At 40.6% G+C, this 17,601-nt stretch overlaps 1 protein-coding gene across 1 annotated transcript in view; it reads right to left on the reverse strand.

The window, feature by feature from the left end:
• LOC143849748 (putative LRR receptor-like serine/threonine-protein kinase At2g16250) overlaps nucleotides 1-15,985 on the reverse strand; it is a 28,068-nt gene extending 12,083 nt beyond the window's left edge. The window contains exons 1-2 of the mRNA XM_077358923.1: nucleotides 13,408-15,985; nucleotides 3,534-3,662 (exon numbers count right to left, since the gene is read on the reverse strand). Of these exons, the coding sequence (XP_077215038.1) occupies nucleotides 3,534-3,662; nucleotides 13,408-15,212 (1,934 nt within the window). The 5' untranslated portion in view covers nucleotides 15,213-15,985. The remainder of the gene's footprint in view (nucleotides 1-3,533; nucleotides 3,663-13,407) is intronic.
• Between the last annotated feature and the right edge of the window lie 1,616 nt (nucleotides 15,986-17,601).

Raw genomic sequence — 17,601 nt, forward strand, 5'->3', positions numbered from 1 at the left:
ATAAGTGGAAGGTGGCTGTAACAGTCCCAGTGCCTGAAATAGGACATCGAGTCCCATTGGCCAAGGTGACCATCTTAGTAGGAGCACAAGAAGTAAAGGAACTAAGAAGTGTACTGTTACCGGTCATATGATGAGAGGCACCAGAATCAATGAGCCAGGAAGCGAAGTGGTTAAGGGAGCAAGATGGGTGGCTACCTTCTGTGGCAAGTTGAGCAGCTGGTTGTTTCCCTTTCTCCTGTAGGCGCAAAAGTGACTCATACTCAGTCCGAGAGACAACCATGGTGTCTGAGGTAGCAGGTGTCTTAGAAGCGAAGTGGGCGGATCGAGCGGGATGCAGCTCGGGATGGAGATCGTAACAGAAATCAATAGTGTGACCATCCATCTCACAATGACTGCAATAACGTGAGCCACGACCCCCATAAGTACGGCCTCCCCCTGAATCTCGACCAAAGCCACGGCCTTGTCCGCAACGACCGCGACCACGACCCCTACCACGAGTGCTCCGAAAGGAACCAGGCTGGACAGCAAAAGCGGACTGGTCACCAACAACAGAGATAGCCGGATCGATACGTAGAGCACGCTGAACGTGAGAAAAGATCTCATCCAAAGATGGGAGCGTGCCTAACCCAAGGATCTGTTGCCGAAGAGGGACAAACTCAGGCCCTAAGCCATCAGAAAACCGAGTAGTACGGAGCTCATTCTTCTGTTGAGCCAAGACCTTAAGGTCGGTGGACGGTGGATGATAAATATCAATCTGCTCACAAAGACCAACAAAATCTGAATCGTACTCAGCGACGGTCTTATCTCCACGGGAGATACGAAAGAAGTCACTGTAAACATCAGTAATCCGCGTGAGATTGTTGCTGGCGGAATAGAGCGTCTCAACACGCAACCAGACTGCCCGTGATGTATCCAGAAATAGCATGTGGCTCGCAATCTTTGGTTTCATACTCTGATAGAGAAGAGACTGGAACTGGGCATCCTCCTGACTCCACTTATCATACCCAGCATCTTTCGGATTCGGAGGATCCGTCGTGAGGAAACGTAACTTGCCTTGACCTCGCAGATAGAGGTGAACAGAATGACTCCAGGCAAGGTAATTAGCACCATCCAATTTAATGGATGTCATAGAGGTCACCGACACCGGAAATGAACCGGAGGAAGAAGCTGATGGCAAGGCCATAATAAACACCAAAAGTCAAATGGGATGTCGGTGAAGCAGACCAGACAAGACACACCACAACAATCACAGATACCCACAGAAAAGGGCAGCCAAATATAGGCAAGCAAATCACCACGGAGATAAACAATCAGAAGGAAAAACCACAAACATCCGCCGGAAGGACCCCGAAAGAACAAGCACGAAGTCTCATACTTGTGGAACTACAACGAAACATAGAGACAAAGCTTAAGTCATCAAGTAGGAATCAAAGAAAAATGTAACAAAGCGGAGCCGCGACCAAAAAAGTGAGAAATGTAACGGGAATATGTAGGCCAGGAACACCCGACGGCTAGAAGAGAAGAACGCTACCCATATAGGTCAAAGAAGATGGGGAAAGATGTTAAAAAAAAAAAGGGAGGGGCGTGAGAAGGATACACTCCTCTTCTTTACTTCTTTCCTTAGGATCTTTAGCTCAGATACCATGTTAGAAATGAGATTAGGGTTTGAGAAGAGGAAGAAGAGGAGGAATAGAGAGATGGAGAGTCTCCACTAGGGAGCTCCTCATGTAAATGATGTATATATAGGCCCAAATAGGGTATCAAATGTACAATGATTATAATACCCTCTAACTTACATGTAATGACTAAACTAACCTAATACATTATTCAACATTGGGCAAGGTCATTTTCAAATAGACCTTAACCTACATGATTATGTTTGTCTGTGGTTGCATGGTCTCGTGTAGAAGCAAACCAGCGTGAAATGGTGCACACAATTTATGAGTGAACGTGGTTAAAGACACGAAAGAGTTACGTTTTGATGTTTACAAGCAATGTAGATATTCTGTGACACTCAAGCAACTATTTATATCTCTAGTAATTTGTTGTTTCATGAGAGGCCTATGAACATTAAGGTAGATAGTCATTTTGCCTTTGAAAAGGTCAGCAGCAAATTGAAATCACCTCCGTGAGTGAGGCCTAAAGATCAGTTCTCAAACATATTTATGAAGGCACTTGTGTGTAGTCGGCTAGGAAGTATTTGTTTCAAGCTGGGCATGAATGGCATCCATACTCCAGCTCATAGTTGCCGGAAACTCCTTGGGTGGGTGGTAAACCCGTTTTCCCTAAAATGCATTTCTCGAGGTTGGGAAACTCGTTTCCCCTAAAATGAAGGAAACACGTTTCGGAAACGTTTCCAAAATATGATACAAAATTGGAGAATTGTTCCCGAAACACGTGGGAAACATATGGATAACTTATGTAAATAATGTGTAAACGCGTGATAAACATTTGCAACACTCGTAGAAAACGCATATGAAACGTGTAGGAAACATGTGTGGAACTTACGAAAATCATTTTGGAAAAAATACATGATTTCTTAAGACATTTCTCTTACGATTTTCTATTGTTTCTCGTTTCCCCTGTATTTTTTTTCATGCGTTTCCCGTTTCCGTTTCCCGAATTCGTTTCCTACCCTGGTAACTATTCTCTAGCTTGTGTGTGTGGGTGGGTGGGTGGGTTAAAGAGTTATCAGTTTATATTAGTAGGCATATATTGGAGTTTCAATGTAGTTCCTTTTTAAGTTACAATGGTTTATATCATATAATTAAGATAGGGCCTAAAAGTCCCTTGCTTGGGATGCACCAACTATTTCCAAGAAGTGCCATTTTGAGGAGTCTGCACTCCCAAGCTTGAAATTCAATCAACAACATATTAACTAATTTTTTTCTAACAGCTAGATAAATGCCAGCAGCATCCATGGAAGGAAAAGAAACCACAAAAAAGCACACAATCTATGAGCCAACCATTTTACATGGCTACAAAAAGGTCAATCAGAAAACTTGCTACTCATACATGTTATAGGATGAGAAAGTGACTTTTTAATGGCCAGCAAACCGGGAGGAAGACTGTAACCTCAACATTGAAATATATACATCATTATTGACAGCGTAGAAACCTTGAACCTAATTGCCATATTGCATGTTGACTTGTAAGTGATGCACCCATAGCACAAACACCAAAAAATATTAATGGAAATTGAAATAAACAGCAGATAAGAGAGAGAGAGAGAGAGAGAGAGAGAGAGAGAGAGATTCGGGTAAAGCACTATGAATCTTAAATGCAACCACCAAGCCTTCTTAAACTAGCAAAAAGTAGAAAATTGAAAATAAAAACGAACAAAGGGAACAGAAGGATTAAACTGATAAGTCATGATTCCACATAGTCATGACATCAAAAGAAATATAGCATCACCACAACACAGATTTATATAGGAATAATTGAAGACCCAGAAGCAATACATCCTGCTCCTTGGCATAACTAGAGCATGATTTGACAGACCAAAAAAATAGAAATAGAAATTAAATACTTACTGTGATAACCGCAGGAACCTCGTGAGGACATTTTGATGGCTGTCCCCTTCTTGGGTGCATACCTCGCTCAAGCTTCCAAGTCGCACCTCAAATTTATCATCAAGAAGGATACTGCTAGCTTGAACATCTCTTTAACCACCAGAAAATCATATCCAATTGTTAGAACAAATTATGCAAGTACCAAAAAACCTCAATTACATTACATGTGAATCAAATTAACTACTGTTTTAATGATATGAATCAAATTAACTGCTACAAGGCCACCTTTAATATCAAAAAATGCATTTAAAAAAAAAACCTATGCATTTTCATCGGAAGGGATAAAAGCAAACCACTTTTCATACTGAGGAAACAGCCCAGAATATTGATCTTTGCAGGTTCCACAAAATTAACCCCAATTTCCTTTTTCAGATAGACATGCATGATAACCATATTCTAGAGTGACCAAAAACCTCAAACTTCTGTATCTAAACATCATTTTTTGTGCAGAAATTCCTATGATATTGAATATTTCTCTCTTGAAACAACAGGACTTGCATGAGTATGACACATTCAACTCGCAAGATTCAAGCTCAATCAGAAATTTCTGATCCTTATAATCACATTTACAAGATGCAAATGCCAAAAAAACACAAGTTATGGTTGTTGCTTCCCATATTTTGCTCCAAATGTTGGTGCTTATCCCAGCCATCATAAATCTTTCTTTGTAACAATTTTTGAGATGCTTAGATCTAAGACTAAGCAACAGTAAGGTTACTCCATTGTGACCTGGTGGTCATGGGTTCAAGTCACGAAAACAGCCTCTCTGCAAAGCAGGAGTAAGGCTGCGTACATCTAGCCCTCCCCAGACCCTACAATGGCAAGAGCCTCATGCACTGGGCCGCCCTTTAGATCTAAGACTAAGGTTTCAAATGTCGGTTAGAGTATTCATTTCAGTCGGCACGAAAATGGAAAGATTGGTTTCAGTCATAGATTTCCATGAAATTGCTGCAAAACCACGAAAGTTTATGGAATTCATGCAAATCATGTGAGTAAATTGTTTCATAGGGTAAATCATTCTTGGTCATGGACTAGGGATCCTCTAACCATAAGATAGTTGAGAATTATGTTAACCATACGACAGTTGAGAATTTTGTGTTTTCTTCGTTTGATTAGTCTTTTCTAAAGAATCAAAACTTAGTTGCCACTCTTGCTGATGATTCTTTGTCCCCTGTCTACAGTAGAGCTTCATGTTTCTAAGTTTTCTTTTAATTTGTTATATGTGAGTAAATCAACTAAATGTCTTCAATCATCCATAAACCTTTATCCTTCTTTTTTATATTTTTTAAGGGTCTGAAGACAGAGGACGACTGATAGCAGATTTGAGTCAGATGGCCTTTACTATTAGGAAACATGGTTGTGGTGATGCTACTCTTCATTCGAATTTCTTCCCAAATCTTTACATAGTCAACTAGGTCATCGTCCTGGATAGTTTGACTTTGAAGTAGTAGTAGTTGTTGTGCTTTTTTTCTTTTCTTTTTTGAATTCGAAGTTCTTAGTACTTACCAGGGTGGGAAACGAATACGGGAAACGGAAACGGGAAATGCATGAAAAAAAAAAAAAAAGGGAAACGAGAAACTATAGAAAATCGTATGAGAAATGTCTTAGGCAGGAAACACAATAGAAGCGTTGCAGACAAAATAGGAAAAACACATACGAAACCCAAAGAAAACACGAAATATGTGGTTTTGTAAATTTAAATTTCCTTGATTTCAGATTTCTATTTGAATTTTTCTTATTTTTATTTTTATCACAATATATGCTATTGTTTTCTTTTTTAATATCTATTCCACAATTTTTGATGTGTTTTTCCAAAATGACTTTCGTAAGTTCCACACATATTTCCTACACGTTTCACATGCGTTTTCTACGAGTTTTTCATATGTTTATCATGCGTTTCACACATGTTTTACATAAGTTTCTCATATGTTTCCCACGCATTTCAGAAACATTTCTCCAATTTTTTTTATCATATTTAGGAAACATTTCCGAAACGTGTTTCCCATATTTTAGGGGAAACAAGTTTCCCACACGCAAGAAATGCATTTTAGGGGAAACGGGTTTCACACTTGCCCAAGAAGTTTCCGGCAACTATGACTTCATACGTCATATTTTGTGTCCACTTTAGAATGCAAGGCTTTAGAATCAGTCTCTTTTCCTTCTAAAAGTGATAATCATGATCAATTCCTTCTACAGTGGTGCATTCATATATTTGAGGTCAAGCTAGAACAACATGTTTGTAAGGTCATAAATACTTTGCTACATTTGTGGATGACTTCTCGAAAATGGCATGATTATATTTACCCATTTTTTAATTATTCCACAAAATAATCAAAACGCAGTTTGGTAGGAACATATGCATTTTAAATTTTGCTAATGATAAGGAGTATTTGTCACAAGTCTTTCAAAAAATGTCATGCTAATAGTGGTAATCTCCATCAAATCTCTTGTGGTCACACTCAACCAAATGGAGTGGCAGAATGTAAACATTGTCATATTATTAAAGTCACTCGTACATTATTGTTCAATATGTGTCCACCATAGGTCTACTGAGAAGATGTATTGATTGCATATTATTTAATTAATTGTATGTCATCTTCGGTTTTAAAACACGAGTCTCCTCGTTCAATTCTTTTTCATGACAGTGTTTTTTGTTCCCCCACATGTATTTGGTTACATCTATTTTGTTCACTCTGAGTCCAGGAATTCATAAGTTAAGAGTCTGAGTGTCGTTAAGTGTTTTTTCTAGGACATTCTCACACTCAGAAAGGATGTCATTGTTATCATCACGGACTTCAAGAGAGGTTTGTTTTTGTTGATGTTGCCTTGTTTGACAATACTCTATATTCTTCAAAGGAAGAACCCCTATAACTAACTTTCTTCATCATTCTCAAGAAGCTATTTTTGTTCCTCTTCTAGTCATCGATCCTTTATCTCAATCATCATCGAAGTTGTTTCCTCTACTTCAACTAATGTATCCTGCGAGTAGCCCTTATAGATTTATATGGGAACAAAGTGTCTTGACTAAACAGGAAAATAGGTATACCTGTACATTAAAAGATATAGTTCAGTTCTCGACTTTTCGTTCTCAGGTGCTCCGATCTTTCACTTGACATTCACAAAGTTGAATGGCTTTGTACTCAACATCCTATTGCCCATTTTGTTTCCTTCGATAACTTACCTTCGCCATGGGTTAGCATGTGAGTCCTTCTATAAATCAGTAAGGCCCCCTCCCATTATTGTCTTAGAAAATTGGAAATAGTAAATTTCAGAACTGATGATACAGAAAATAGCTCTGAGGTTTCCATAAACACTTTGCTCTGTCTCTTTCTCATATCACTTTGCCTAAGTCATGTCAGGAAGTCCTAGCCAGTGCTGGGTATAAGAAAGCAATGGATGGGGAGATGACTGCTCCCCTACAAAATAATATATAAGAGCTTGCTGATTCGTCACCTGGAAAACATGTGGTTGGTTGTAGGTGAATCTATACAATGAACTAACCCCCCAAATGTCGCAAAAAAATCCTAAAATACTAGGATACTTCTGGACAAAATTACATGAAATCTAGGGGAAGATGCCATCGATTGGATTTCTCATGAAAAACTCGGGCTTTTCAAAGGTGAATATTCCAATAGAATCTTAATAGATTACATGAAAAACCCTCCACAGCTTTCCAAGGTGCTACCGATGAGATATGTTATGCCGAATCACTCTGCTTTTGGAAAATCCATGTAATATATGGTTTTCCGTCATTATAAACCCTAAGTTGCAAGGTCATTTCGTCAAGAAAGAAAAGGAGAAACATGAAAATGGCCGATTGAACTGGCATTTTCCTTGCCAAAAGTTGGTGATAATAGGAGGGATTTGCATCTAGACATTGGTGGTGATGATAGGAGGGTTTATGTCTGATAAACATAAGGAAGTCACGAGAAAGTGAAGGAAGAAGACAAGTCTTCCAAGAAGATAACACTGCTCCCCTACAAAATAATATATAAGAGCTTGCTGATTCGTCACCTGGAAAACATGTGGTTGGTTGTAGGTGAATCTATACAATGAACTAACCCCCCAAATGTCGCAAAAAAATCCTAAAATACTAGGATACTTCTGGACAAAATTACATGAAATCTAGGGGAAGATGCCATCGATTGGATTTCTCATGAAAAACCCCGGGCTTTTCAAAGGTGAATATTCCAATAGAATCTTAATAGATTACATGAAAAACCCTCCACAGCTTTCCAAGGTGCTACCGATGAGATATGTTATGCCGAATCACTCTGCTTTTGGAAAATCCATGTAATATATGGTTTTCCGTCATTATAAACCCTAAGTTGCAAGGTCATTTCGTCAAGAAAGAAAAGGAGAAACATGAAAATGGCCGATTGAACTGGCATTTTCCTTGCCAAAAGTTGGTGATAATAGGAGGGATTTGCATCTAGACATTGGTGGTGATGATAGGAGGGTTTATGTCTGATAAACATAAGGAAGTCACGAGAAAGTGAAGGAAGAAGACAAGTCTTCCAAGAAGATAACATAACTTTTTAACTTTTCAAATACATAAAGAAGGCTAGTCCTCCGTCTCCAAAAAACATCCAAAGAGAACAGAGAAATGGAAGAATAAAAACCATCTTTTAGGGTTCTTCGTTGCATGGGCTCTTATTAGAGCATCTGAGAACTACTCTATTGCCATTGTGCCAAATCAGATTCCGATGATTATTTGGGTGTAAACTACTCTATTGAGGAGACAAACCCTGATAGGTAATCAAACTAAAACAAACCAAAAATAGTATTATTCTGTTATTTTAGTTCCAAATTCTCATTTTTTCTTAGAGGGTACAAAATTATATGTTCAATTCTTTTAGTAAAATAAAATTGATATCTGTATCTACTGTTGGCTTTCAAAGATATGTTTCCGCACCCCTTTGGAGTGATCAACAAAAAAGATGCTTGGGTGCAAGACTGTTTTGGAAGAGAAGAGGGCCATATTTTTTGGAAGATTGACTTCAAGAGCAACTTCTTCGATATGGAGTTAGAGAGGGGCAAACTTCTTAGCTATTTTGGATTCCACGTATATTGGGAGCAAGGTTTTAAATTTCGACCGAAATCCGAAATTTTGGGTTCGGTCAACCCCGAAACCGAAATTAGATAAACTCGAAACGTTACAAAATTTTGACCGAAATTTAAGGAAAATCTCCAAAAAATCTGGATTTTATTCTTTATTTAATATTTTCCTGAAATTTCGGTAATTTTGTTCGAAATTTTGCACGAGATAAAATATTATTTTATTTGATTTCATTAGATTTCGTCCAAATTTTCAAATTTTCGGCTGAAATTTCGATTTCGGCGAGGAACGAAACGCATTCCCGCACCTCCCAGAATATGTGCCCTTAGGTGGACGGTAATCCAAGACAAGATCCTAGCCATGGATCATCTTCGTTAGGTGAACTAGAATATGCTGATCATTTTTTTTTGAAAGGTAGAATATGCTGATCATTGATCATTGCCCGTTATGACTGAAGGCTGGAGAGTTTGTTGATCATCTCCTTACACACTGCAGGTTCGCTAGAAAGGTGTGGTGCAGACAGATTGGTATCTCTTGGGTGTTTCCACATCATTTGAGGGATCTAGCTACCTAAAGTGCCCATACTGATTGTCATGGGAAGAAGGTGAATTTCCAAATTCTGGGGTAGCTGAAATTCATTTTTAAGGGTAGTAACACGTACGCCCCTCCCCGTGTGATTTCTTCCATTTAGGCTTTAATGCGGGACATCGGCAACGCTGAGCCAAAACTTGAGGACAATTCTGTTGTGAAGTTGTCCCCAGATGTTTTTCTGAATGATTTACTGGGAAGCCACCAAACAGGGAGATAGAATTCTTCATCAATTTGGTACTGGGTACAGGCCCTATTTCTAAGGCTCCATACTGTATGGTTCTAGCAGAATTAAAAGAATTGAAGGGGCAACTACAAGACTTATTGATAAGGGTTTTATTAGGTCTGGTGTTTCTCCGTGGGGAGCTCCAGTAGTGTTTGTGAAGAAAAAAGGATGGTAGCATAAGACTTTGCATAGATTGCCTGGAGCTGAATAAGGTAACGATATGGAACAAGAACCCCTTACCGAGGATCGACGATTTATTTGATTAACTCTAGTAAGCATAGTTCTTTTCTAAGATTGACCTACATTTTGGTTACCATCAGTTGGAGATTAAGGCAGATGATGTACCCAAGACCGCCTTTCGAACTAGATGTGGGCATTACGAGCTTTTTGGCGAGGCCATTTGGATTGACCAATGTGCCAATGGCATATATGAATCTGATGAACCAGGTGTTCAAACCTTTCTTGGATCAGTTTATAGCCATCTTTATCGATGACATTTTGGAGTACTCGAGAAGTTTGAAGGAGCACAAGCACTACCTAAGAATCATGTTACAGGTTCACAGAGAAAAAGCTGTACACGAAATCAAAGTGCGAATTTTGGCTAGACAGTGTGGCATTTTTTGGGCACATAATTTCTATTTTCTAATGATAATGATCGGATCTCGGTAGATCTGAAAAGGCGGAGGTTATAGTTGAGTGGAGCAGACCTAACAGTGTTTCTAAAGTACGCAGCTTCCTGGGTTTAGTCGGGTACTAATGAGGAATGTCGAGGGGTTTGCTAGCGTAGTTGTACCGTTGACCCGGTTAACTAAGAAGGGTGTCAAGTTCAAAGGGTCTTGATAAGTGTGAGAAAGGTTTTCGGGAGTTGAAGACATGTTCCGTGATGGCTCCTATTCTTACTATACCTTCTGAGGGTGGAAGTTTCACCATCCATAGCGATGCTTCCAAGATGAGTTTAGGATGTGTTCTGATGCAAAATTGTAAGCTGGTAGCATACACCTCTAGACAGTTAAATCCCAATGAGCAAAATTACTCCACTGATGACCTAGAGTTGGCAGTTGTGGTATTCGACCTCAAGATATGGAGACACTATTTATATGGGTGCAGTACAAGCAAGGATTTAAAGTTCAGTTTGGGTGTCGGTTTCGGCCACCACCTAATAAAATATGAGCACATTTTGTTTGTCATTTGATGTTGCACCAAACTTTCACCATGCACTATTTGTTTGCAGTAATTCTTGTTAATTATATGTATCGAATTCTATCCCATGTATATATAATATATACTAACCATGTTTCTTTCCATTGTCATTTATTTTCTTTCCAAGATTTTATTTGAAAAGCTATTCTCCGAAAATTCGATTTTGCCACTAATCTGTTTTCCCGCTACTAATTCTATTTTGCAGCTTACATTCAGTTTTTCGGTTTTGCCACTAATCTATAATGCTATGCATGTCTTCCTAAAATGCCGATGGATTGCCATTTTCTACTGGGCATGCTTGGAAACTAACACGTCAAAGATATCAACAGATTCTATCTACACACGTGATTTAGGAAACTGATATATGGGAATCACATGGGATTCCTTTTCCTCTTCAGCACACCTCTTTCTCACTAATTAACACATATATCACCGCCCGCCTCCTCTCCCCCTCCTCCAATGTTTTCCGCGGCCATTTCATCTCTGCCAAACACACCCACCGAACCTCCACTACCTTAACAGCTCGCTGCAGCCCACCACTTCGTTTCCTCCTTTTCCAAACCTTCAAAATTCCACATCATATCTTCTCCCCTTTCCTTCTCAGAAACCTCATTGCCTCTGATTGCTTCTCCTCCCCCTCAATCCCCTCTTCGTCCAGGCATGCATCAACACTCCTCGGTTCCTCCCACATCCACCAGACGTTGAAGCCCCGAAAACTTGTTCTGTTTTCCATGTTGCCACAAAGACTTAGCGCCAACGCCTCTAAGCTGTGATTTTCCAAGATGGAGACGGGGATCTAAAACATGCCAACAATCACAGCTTGCAGTGGGCCACAACACCAAGCAGTAACCAACCTCGTCCACACATAGCCACTGAATAGTAGTTTCTCGCTAGAGTCCGAAAGACAAATAGCCAAATCGTCAGCTCCGTTGATAGGTCATTTTTACTACACATTTTGTTCCTTTGCGTATTCTTCTTTCGAGTTTTGGTTGCCTTCGCCGAAACAGAAGTTGAGAAGGTGGTCAACAATGTTGACAACTTTCTCTAGAGTGTCCTTTTTTTTTTTTTATAGAAGGAATGAACAGTAGGAAGAGGAAACGAAACACAGAAGGGACATCGATTTGTGTTGCTGTCGGCGAGGAAGATCGTAGTTTTAACTCTGTCATCAAATGGTGGGGCCCACCATGCAAGCCAGGTTGAAAGAGGAATCTTGATTTTCAGAACGAGAGTGGTGCTTCCCTGCTTTGTGATTCGATACAGCGTGTGATCGTCTCTCTCTCTCTCTCTCTCTCTCTCTCTCTCTCTCTCTCTCTCTCTCTCTCTCTCTCTCTCTCTCTCTCTCTCTCTCTCTGTAATTTTATTTTTATTTTATTTTTCCTTTTTTTCCTAGCTTCGTTTTTATTTGGGAAAGGAACATGAATGGGGTTTTTTTTTTTAATGGTATGAATGGTTGTTTTTTATTAGGAAAAGGAATGTGAATAGGTTGTTTTTCATTCTCGAATGGTTTAAGTACTTTAAAATATTGTGGATTAGTGAGGATGCAGGCAATAAATGAATAAAAAAATGTAATAAAGATTTTCAATCTTGTCCTTGGGGTATTCTGTAAGAGATTATATAGGCTGCAATTCTCCGCCCAAGCCTATGTATAGGGTGAGGCCCACCATTTTACACCTCATATTTTGACAGGGAGGGCCCATTACGCTACAACCATGCATAGCATGGCCCAAGAAAACTAATATTCCTATCCCTACATTACAAAATGGGCCCGAAGGGCCCTCGTGAGCTGTCAGCAGACCTCCCAAACAGGGCATTGGGACTAGTGCACTCTGAAGCACCGAATACATGTAATTTCATAATATGAAACTTGATAGTTTACAGTGATTGGGTGAAACTCTTTTACTGGGATTAATGTTGGGATATTGTAAAAGGTCCTAGTTGAAGATCGTATCATCTACTTTTGTGATATTTGGATATAGTGGAAGCTCTTTGATCGTCTTCACCAATGGACCTAGTCAGGAAATGTGACAAACCATGTAAATCTCTTGTGTTCTCCGTTGTTGTTTTTGTTCGATATCTACATGTATTTGTGTTTCAATCGAATGCTGTTTTTTTCTCAACAATTTGAGAGAAGCATCTCTAGAATCCCACTAGGAACCTTCCAAAGAATTGGAGTGAAAGAGAGATGACAAAATGAGGTTTTAGAAACTCCATCCTCATCATTTCTGCCAACCAAGACATATGCAATACACTTGGCATATTATCAAGTATCGGATCACATCGGACGATATGGTCTTGGTACAAAATGCACCGCTGATGATATGGATCTCTTGAAAAGTAAATGTGGCTCATACAAACCCCCCAAATCATGTTATGGGGACGCAAAACTCCAAGAGGTATCAGTATTGAACGATATGTAATTTCATGCACAGCACTCCAACATATCATCCGGGCGTCACTCCAGCGGCAGCTGAAAAGGAGTGGGGAGAACAAGAGGTCCTCGAAAAATATACAATACTTTACGGGTTCGTGAACTCTTGGAAAAAAAGAAAAAAGAAAATGCGTACAAGAGTAGAACCAATCCTATACTGTTAATGTCTCTTATGCAAAACCACTTTAGAAGAGAGATGCCTGACATGAATTTAGGACTGTCTCTTAACAAAAAATCTGGGAGAGACTGCATCATGAGAGTTATTAGATAAAAATGTTAAAAAGGAAAAAAAAAAAAAAAAAGGTAGTAGCTGTGGAAGCAAGCAGTGTGATACCTGTGAACAATTGGGGGAGTACATTCATGGTGCAGATAGGATAGAGCTTCAGCTGCTCCTATTGCTATTTTCAGTCTAGTTATCCAATCCAGTGACAGCAAAACATCTTCTTCCCGACTGGTTTTCCTGTACAAGGCATTAGATAGGTCACCGTTTGGCATGTACTTGTAAACGAGAAGTTTCTCATTTTCATGCTCCAAACAGTGCCCCAAGAGCGGAACTATTCTGCTATGTGAAGCCTTGCTGAACAAATCCAATTCTTTCATATGTGCATCCCTCTTCGTCGTACGCACATCGATCCTCTTCACAACTATGGGTATCCCACCTTCCAACATTCCTCGATAGAGAACCCCGGAATGCCCTTGCTTGATAAGATTTGAATCACCAAAATCTGCCGTAGCTCGAAGTAGCTGTTCATAGGTAAAGGCTTCCCCTAGGCTGGACAAGTTAATAGAGATCCCAGAAGGTGGCGGACCGCCTCCTGAAGGGACAGGGTTCGCACTAATTTCTGTTTGATCAGCAGTTTGCCCTTCACGTCTGCGTAGGAACAGTACTACCAGCAATACCAAGAGGAGAATAAAACCGAGGCCCCCGAACACACCTGCCAATATGAATCTCAAGTGTGAGCTGCTCTTCTCAGCTGGCGCAGGTGGTGGAGTCGTGTTAATGGCAGGTCCAAAGCCTTGGAAAATCAAGCCTCTCGCAGCATAGAACGATTGGCAGTCCTGTAAACTTCTCTGATTCGACACGTTCTGTAGGCAGTTGTCATTGACGGAAGCATTGAAACTAGTCCCATCAGGAACTCTGCCTTGGAAATAGTTGTCGGAGAAGTCGATAAAAACGAAGCTCTCGAGCTGGGACGTGAGAGAGCCATACAAGAGATTGTGAGAGAGATTGAAGATGGCGGCAGTAGCATTAGGAATTGAGGTAAGGTTAGGTAGGGTCCCCGTGAGGTTATTGTAGGAGGCATCGAGAAACTGCAATTCAGATCGAGACCATAAAGAATCCGGAAGAGCACTGTCAAAGCTGTTGTGAGTCAAGACTAAGGATTGCAGGTGTTGGAGAGTTGAAAAAACGATAGGAGGCAGAGGACCGGAAAGGAGATTGAAGCTGAGATCAAGGTCGCGCAAGAGAGAAAGGTTAGCAAGCTGAGTGGGAACTGATGAAGTAAGGTTGTTGTTGGAGAGGTGTAGGGATGTTAGGTTGAAAAGGGAGCCAAGAGAAGGAGGAATAGGACCGGATAAGAAATTTTGAGATAGTTCGAGGACCAAGAGGTTGGAAAGCTGGCCTAGGGTTTGTGGGATGTTTCCAGATAGGGCATTGCCGGAAAGGTAGAGATGGGTGAGGTTGGATAAGTTGCCGAGGGAAGAAGGAATGGGACCGAAGATAGAGGAGAAACGGAGATCAAGGACGGAAAGAGAGTTGAGTCGACCGAACAAGTCAGGGATGGATCCTGGGAGGGAAAAGCCGGTGGAATTGAAGGTGGCGAGGAGGGTTAGGTTAGCAAGTCCGGCAACTGAGAATTGGGGGTTGAGACGGCCAAGCCTAGTTCGCCTGAAGCCAGAGAGATTGAGGGAAACAACCCGACCGCCTTGGCAACGGATGCCAACCCAGACGGAACAGGGGTCGGCTTTTCTGGGCCAGTCCCTGCTCCGGAGACCTAATGAGGAGCGGAGGGAGAATAAGGCAGCAAGTTCTATGCTGGAGCTTAAAGGCTGTTGCTGCTGCTGTCCAAATGAGAATGGGAGAAAGAAGAAGAAGAAGAAGAAGGAGGAGGAGAAAAGTGTGTTTTGGCGATCCGTCATGCTTAGTAGGTCAGGTACCGTGATATCATCATCCTCTTCTTCTCCAATTTGGTGGGTTTTCCTCTGCCATTATGGTATGTGTTGTTAGTGTGTGATTTATGAGAGAGGTGATGGAATTAAAAGAAGGGGAAAGAGGGATTTAGGGGTTTCGGAAAGGGGAAATGCCTCTCTCTCTCTCTCTCTCACCGTCTACCTTCCTTCCGATCTATTGTATACGAGATGCTACAGTTACCCTCCTCTCTGTCCCGACTTCTTCTTCAATTCCTGCAGACTGTCTGTTGTATCAACTAATGGTACTTGTACAGTTACTCCCAAATCTCTGCCTCCCTCTCTCTCTCTCTTAATTTCCATTTTTTTTAAAACCAGAGGAATAGCATAAATGCGTGAAGGGAGGCTTAAAACCTCTCTCTCTCTCTCTCTAAACTCTTTTAACAACACATCATACGCAGGCAGAGAGAGAGAGAGGGGAGGAGGAGGGGGGGCCAACAACAACACTTGTACCAGCCATCAATCGTCAAAAGCTATTTATTGGCTCATTTAAACGCAAGCATTAATGCAAAAAGCCAATCCCAACTGCTATCTATCTTAGCCGGAGCGAGTTGCTTGCTGCTACGGCTTGGATTTTGGGGTTTGGGAGTTTGGCTACTTGCCCCCTTGCGGACAGCGACGCTAACCGGCGCCGATTTTCGTCGGGGTTGACTTCCTGCCAACCAGCTATACCTAACCCCTGGTTAACTACGCATACATATCAAATTCCAATACCTCCACTCTCTCTCTCTCTCTCTCCCCCGCGTGTTTCTATTCTATTTATACTCCTCTTACTCTACAAGGAGAAATGTGATTCAGATCGTGCTCTCTCGACTATCCTATTTTATATTCATCCACCTTTTTTAAGTAAACTTCCATCCAAACATAGTCAACGGTCCAACTTGGGCCGGGCTCAGGTTGGGTTGGCTACTTGGGTTAAGGATTTAATTTCCAACACATACTCATCACACTAATTTTATTTTGATTTGATGATAATTTTCAAAATCTATCTTATGATTTTTTTTCTTTCTAATTTTACCCCATGCCAACCCCAACACAATCCTATACCAGATTTGGAAGACAGGTTGGGTTGGGTTGGGTTGGGTTGTTCTGGGCTAGGGTTGCCCTCAAACCCATCCAACCGGCCCAAGTGGCACCCCTTGGATGAGTGAAAGGACAAAAGAAGCGATAGCCACTAGTCTAACCCACCAAGGGTAGAATGTGTCATTTGGAAAGGTTTGAGGGGTGAAGAATAGAGTGAGTCAACGTGTCAGTGCGGTCAAACCCAAAAAATTGATATATAAATGAGGGAGGGAGGGGAAGTGAAGCAACAGGAGAGAAAATAAAAGAAGGAAAGAGTGAAAAGAAAGACAACAAAACCTCTAGCTTACGTGGCACAGCTTCCAACGCGTATTCTGACGTGGACCATCTCAGAGTAAAATCTCTGCACCTTACTCATGCCACTACCCTTTCTCCTTTGAATAACTCTACCATCTTACATATTCACTGTTTCATTACTTCCTATTTTTTTAATTTTTACTTTCTTGGAAATTTTTATTTATTATTTTCATTTCCACTTTTCTCCATCCATGAGTGGAGAGACTATACTTTTTTTAGCCAAGAGAAGATAACCCGGTTCTATTAACTTTTCATTAGGATGCCAGAATCTTTTTGGTTCTTGGGACTTTTGTGGAATTTTCCAAGGAAACCCACATTTGGTTGCTAGTTATATAGTGGGCAAAAAAGAATCCCACAAACTAAAATAACCCCGCACAAAACCCAAAGCTGAAAAAAATATCCCAAGAACCAAAATAATCCCGCACGAAATCCGAGAAACCAAAATAACCAAAAGAAGAACTTTTTTCTTCCCAACAGTTCAAGCAACCAAACAAAGCGGGGAATTTTATTTTACCGGGACTTTTTTTCCCACTATAGTCCGGTCAGCCAAACATGGGATTTTTATTTTACCGGGATACTTCCAGGGAGTTTTTTTTCCTACCAATCTCCCAGGAAGTTTTTTGTTCCACAAAAGTCCCAAGAACCAAAATAATTCTGGCATCCAAACGGAGGGTAAATCGACTCCCCATGTGTCTTTCTCTCTCCTCCTCTGGAGTCGATTTATCACTGCCCTTTCATTAAATGTGAAATCATAGGCAGGTCGGTGGGTGATGTTTTCATTGAATTTTCTGTCAAATTCAACCCCTTGAATATAGAAAAAGAGAAAGAAAAAAAAGGAAAATGCAACCCAAACTGTATAAAACTAGTATTCAACGGAATACCTTAATTTTTTTTTAGCAAGTATTCAACAGAAAACTCTTTCAAACTATCACTTTCAGAGGTCAGAGGGGATCGATGATGAATA

Source organism: Tasmannia lanceolata, unplaced genomic scaffold (assembly GCF_043159265.1).
Source record: "Tasmannia lanceolata isolate RefF3 unplaced genomic scaffold, GAP_Taslan_0.1 ptg000018l, whole genome shotgun sequence".
NCBI classification, from domain to species: domain Eukaryota; kingdom Viridiplantae; phylum Streptophyta; class Magnoliopsida; order Canellales; family Winteraceae; genus Tasmannia; species Tasmannia lanceolata.